The sequence below is a fragment of the Nanorana parkeri genome, unplaced genomic scaffold, assembly GCF_000935625.1.
Source record: "Nanorana parkeri isolate BGI_ZX_2015 unplaced genomic scaffold, ASM93562v1 scaffold1070, whole genome shotgun sequence".
Lineage (NCBI taxonomy): Eukaryota > Metazoa > Chordata > Amphibia > Anura > Dicroglossidae > Nanorana > Nanorana parkeri.
In genome coordinates this window covers 106,185-111,892 of record NW_017307338.1, presented here as the reverse complement: position 1 = coordinate 111,892, position 5,708 = coordinate 106,185, and the positions used below count along the sequence as shown (strand labels likewise).

The 5,708-nt window shown below is 41.0% G+C and overlaps 1 protein-coding gene across 1 annotated transcript in view; it reads left to right on the top strand.

Annotated features, from left to right (window-relative positions):
• Nucleotides 1–5,708, top strand: part of TECTA (tectorin alpha) — a 74,281-nt gene that overhangs the window by 60,363 nt on the left and 8,210 nt on the right. The window contains exons 20-21 of the mRNA XM_018567589.1: nt 2,608–2,770; nt 5,287–5,374. Of these exons, the coding sequence (XP_018423091.1) occupies nt 2,608–2,770; nt 5,287–5,374 (251 nt within the window). The remainder of the gene's footprint in view (nt 1–2,607; nt 2,771–5,286; nt 5,375–5,708) is intronic.

Below are 5,708 nucleotides of genomic sequence, written 5' to 3'. Positions count from 1 at the left end.
AACTTGACGAAATAAAAAAAAACAAGAAAAAATAAATAGAAATTATTTTTAAAAACCTGACGCCCACTGACCCGTCAGCTCGCGACGAACTCCCGCCACAGAATGACATTCTGACAGATGCAAAATATAAACAATTGGGCAGAGCTAGCGGTGACCGCTAGCTAGCCCTGCCCAACTGTTTACAGTTGTACGGAACCTGACAGGTGAGCCATGATTGGGCAAAATGGTCATTACTTTTCCCAATCATGGCCCTTCAGTGCACTGTGCCATGATTGGGCAAAGTCTTGCATCTGACCTGTGGTCAGGTGCAAGGCTTTAGCCAAGCAGGGCTTCACAAGACACTGTGCGATGTTCAAGTCGAACATCGAGCCCAACACTATTCAAGACTTGGGGACAAACATGAGCTTGAGGGTAGGGAGGAGATCTCCAGTTGCATCTTCTGTGCATGATGGGCAGCAACCAAACCTGAGCAAATACAGCAAAACAGGCCCCGACCAGCATAGGCTCAGAGGACAAACTTTCAAAAAGTATTATCTGCTGGCTTCAATTGGGTGGCTGCCTTGCCTCTGGTAGCCTTATGGAAGATGGATTTGTAACCCTCACCATTGTGTCCTGAGAAATTCCCAGTCAGGACGATATGATCTAAAATCCCTGTACTGGTCTTGCAGTCTTTGGGAGGAGTGAACGGACTGCTGTCTTTTCTTACAGTTCCATGGAAGGAGATTTGATTTGCCTCCAGTGACTCTTAATCACGTTCTCCAACATCTGATCAAATTGAACTTTGCTAGAAAGAAGAACCAAACACAGGCCTTGCTTGGGAGTAGCATCCGCTGACCAGTGCTTGAGCCAGAGCGCTCATTGACCAATCACTGAATAGTACATTATTCTAGCAGAGAGGTATACCAAGTCCACCGATACCTTTGTGATGAAGTTGGAGGTTATTTTCAATTCTTCAATGGACTTGATGATAAAGTTCCTTGAAACACTCTTATTCAGGGTTAATTCTACATTTTAAGTACATGCCTTGAGTGCCATAGACATAGAAGTGAGGGCCAGGCAAGTCTTCAAGCTGCCTCTGCAAAATTATAAGTTCTTTTCAGGTCAGAATTACACCACCTATCCATCAGGACTTTTAATGTGATGGAGTTGCTTAAGGGTAACATGTCTGGCTAGACTCTGCAAGGATGCATCAGCCTTTGGAGCTGAATCTCAAAACTCCAGATCCACTGAGTAAAAGGGTTACAGCTTGAAAAACCAACTGGGTTTTCTTTAAGGCTTTGTCCAATCCTCCAACAACTCATTGATCTTGAAGATCAGTGGAACGATAGGTAACTCTTTCTTAAGGGATAGAAAAGGGAATAGTCTGATTTAAAGATGTATCCCCGGCCTTTTGTTCCTAACTGATAGTCTCAAAATCCAAATTAATGTATTTGAGTTCCCCTTCCTCCACATTCTGGTCCTTCTCAGAAGTGTGATGATGCTGAGGAGGCTCATCTCGTTCTGTGTGGCTCTTTATCCTTGATCCATGCTGATTCATTATGGACATAGTCCTGCATATTCTAACTTGATGAATGGCTTTGCTTCCTGTCGTGCAATGTCCTTGCTCCCTGCCACCTCCCTCAGCCAAGTCTAACATAAAAAATTGCTTGGTAGGGCTGCTGTGCCACAGGCTGAGTAGGAACCCACTGGTAGTCTCTTGAGTGATGACTGCCTGAGAGGAAGTGTGGGAAAATTGACTAAATAGGCAATAAGCCTCTTCATAATTCTAAGAAAACTTGGAGCATCTATGATGCTTGCTTGAAGAGAAATTCTGCCAGCTGGTGTGAGGTGAAGGGATCTCTGGGAGACACTAGTCTCGGAGTCCTTGTAGTTTGGCTCTGGGCTGTATCCCCTGGCAAGGAGAATAAAATCCAATGCGCCATGCTCTTTTAGCTGACTGTGCAGAAGCTTTAAAATACTCCGTAACTTATGGAGGAATTTCATGCTCAGTGTTCAGAACTCAGAGGACTTTTGGCAATTGGTAAGGAGAAAATAGGAAGTGGGACAGGAAACAATAATAACAGCAGTCAAAAGAGAAGAGGAGTAGAACCTACCCGTGCAAAACCATAAGAAGTTGTGGCCAGAGGATCAAGGGAACAAGGACCAGCTGCCAGCAGTCTCTGGTACTCATAATCTCTGCCACCTATAGGCAGTACTTTAATCCACTGTAAACGTAGCCCCTGGCAGACGTGGGTGTATAACAAACAGTATAAGTTGACCAGAACTATAAATGAAAAGGCATGACATTCCAGATAAAGCAACAAATATTTTTGCATTCAAAAGTTTTATTTAGCTTTTTAGTGCAAATGCACTATGGCAGTAGGAAATAGAGGCTTATGTAGCCTAAACGAAAATAACTACTTATCTTAATATATTGTAAAATAAAATGAAAAACTAGTATGATTACTTCAGAATATTACCTCTTAATATGAACTTATTAGAAATTAATTAAAATGAAAAATTAGAGTTAAATGTAGCAAGATCTGACTACTGAGAAATGCAATGAAAATGTTTTGAACTTGTCATAGTGATATTTTCATTTTAAAACTTTCCTTTTTATCTAATCAGATGTCCAAACATAAAAGACAACACAATTGGGATAGAAGAGAATGGGATTTCTCTTACTTGTCGTTTTCATGTGACAGTGTTTAAGTTCATAGGAGATTATGATGAAGTTCATCTCCACTGCGCTGTATCTTTGTGTGACTCAGAAAAATACTCATGTAATATTGTAAGTGTAGAGTGGGTATGGGGATATGTGTCTTGATGATGAATGTGAGCTAATATCTTGTCCATATTTCTTTTTCTGCTACTCAGTGAGCGGAATCGATCAAAACTGGAGCAGACAAAATCTGGAGCAGCTGTACATGGCAACCAATCAGCGACTCTGTTTAATTTTCAAATCTTAACCGAACAAACTGAAGATAGAAGCTGATTGGTTGCCATGGGCAACTGCTCCAGTTTCGGTCTGCTCCTGTTTTGATTAATCCCCCCAATGTATTTACAATAAGCTAATGCATCATGTGAAATTCATGTTTGTATTTTTATATTAAGATGCATACTTTATACCATGCATATTAACTAACATAGAAAACTTTAGATAGTGACAGGTCAAAGGCTCAAAATGGAAAAATTGTTTGACCACCTTCAGTACTTATTATTGCTACTTGATACGTGTGTGTCCAGGCAAAGCTTTTTTGACTGTTTAAGTTTTGGAAAGAGAGGGGAAGATTTAGAACCCCTATCGTATTTTTACTGATATTCAGGGCTCTGTTACAGGGATTTTACCAGCAGGAAGTGAGGGAAAATCTGCAACAGGGACACAGACAAAAATAGAAAAAACTGACAGGGATTATAATCTCTTCCCATACATCTGGAAAAAAAAATCAGATTTTACTGGCCATACATTGTAATATATTGTACGTTCTCTTGGCAGAATGTAAGAGCAGGGTCGTAGCTACCATCAGGCGAGTGAGGCAGCTGAGAGGGGGCACAGCCAGGGCCGGCCTGGCTGCGCCCCCTCGCACCTGTTGCCATGGCGAGCAAAGGGCGCTATGGCAACAGGGGTGCCAGGCGGCCAACCCAGCCGCGGCTTGGCATAGAGAAGAGGGGTAGCATAGACTCCAGCTTCTCCTCGGATCCCAGCTGCTCTCCCCCACCTGTATATGGATCTGATGAGAAATAGAGCGTTGCAGCCGGCGCAGAGGGGTGGGGGCTGAAGAGGGAGCAGTCACTTCAGGATGGCCTGAGCAGTGAGGAGAGAGGGAGCCACTTGGCCAGGATCTGACAGCCAATGGCGCTCTCTCTCTCTCTCTCCTCACCACTCGGACATCCTGAAGTGACAGCGATCCCTCCTCCGCCCAATTCCCCCCTGACTTCAGCGCTCAGAATGGTAGAGTGGAGGATCGGTAAATATCTGTAATATTTACCAATCCTGTGTGCAGAGCAAACACTAGGGTGATCAGCTGATCACTCCAGTGTTTGTAAATAACTGGGGACACAGAGTACTATGTGTCCCCAGTTATGAGAGAACAGGAAGTGCTTTACATCACTTCCTGATCATTCATGAGTTTCTCAATGGGTGGAAGAACTCTACAGAGGCTTCTACCCATTGATTACTGTATGATAATAAATATTATATTATCACCAGTTTCTGAATGAATGGGAAGCCTCTGTGCTGAGTGCTTTACATTCATTTAGAACAGATGCTGCAGAAAAAGAGATTGAGGACTCCTTGTCCTCAATCTATTTTTCTATTTCAAAAGGGAAATGTCAGAGGTCTGTTTAGACCCTTAATATTAATATTTCCCTGAAGACACCCCCCCCCCCAACAGTAAAAAAAATAAAAAAAAATAATAATACATAAAATTATAATTTAAAAAACACCCCCTCACACACACACACACACACACACACTCATGCACACATATTATTAGACATGTGCAAAGACTAAATATTTGTTTCAGAGGACATGAACGGAAACTAAAAATGTTTTCATTAGTTTCATCAAATGAAATGTGACATCAATTGGGTGATATCACACGTCTGTTGGGGAGGCACAATTTTCTGTTCTTGCTTCGGGCGCAAAAGGAGCTAGCTACGGCTCTCTGTAAGAGAGAACACTTTTGCCAGCGCAAGAGTTTCATCTGCGTTGTTCTAGCCAAGCTGTACCTTTCCAACCATATTTATACAAACTGCTTGCCTATTGACACACGTGACTTTGGTCCCTAATGACATCACAAATGCTAACGAACAGACTACTGAACTTTCTAAACAGATAAGAATAATGTTAGGGAGCTATTCCTTCTACTAACCAGCAGTAGTTGGCTATCCTCTAACCATTTGCTACTTGGGACCCTTAGAAATAATCCTTTACTAATTTTCAAAATAACATCACATCTTCTCTTTGGAAGTTATCCATTTGTATAAATTGTTGTATACGTGTACCCTGTTGAGTTTTCAGGGGGCCCTATTTAGATTGACAATATGGTAGGCCAACCAATGTTTGATGACCTTCAATTGAGCTTTATACCAGGAGTATAGGTGTAGAAACCAAAGAATAAGGAACAAAGTTTTATATGTAAAACAATAGTCTAAACTTTAAATAGAGTAAAGTTGTTATCAGACAGATGTAGAAATAAGGTTGATGCATTATTAGCTAATTCTTTAGAGAAGAACAGAGCATGTGAAGTATTTGGAAAGTTATTTGTATTTTTACTTGTTTCTATACTATGTTGGTTTTAACAGAATTGTCCTCAGAATTCCAGAAGTGCCAATGACCTTGGACAGGACTCAAAAGAGCAAATTATTTCTGTTGGTCCAATAAGGAGGAAACGTCAGTATTTATTATTCTTTTATTTATATTAATTCTATTTTTGCCTTAAAGATGTAAAAAAGATTATTTACTCATGGTACTTGTGAGGAACTTCTAGCAGGATCAGAGAAAAAGTCTCTGTGAGATTAAACGCTGAATTGTTTAATGGTTTAAAAAATTAAGTTTGATATAACTTTTGAATGGCCTTTTCCTGACAATCCTCTCCAGGCTGCGGTCATCCCTGCTGCTTGTGCACCTTTTTCTTCCACACTTTTCCCTTCCACATAACTTTCTATTAATGTGCTTTGATACAGCACTTTGGGAACATCCAACTTCTTTTGCAATTACCTTTTGA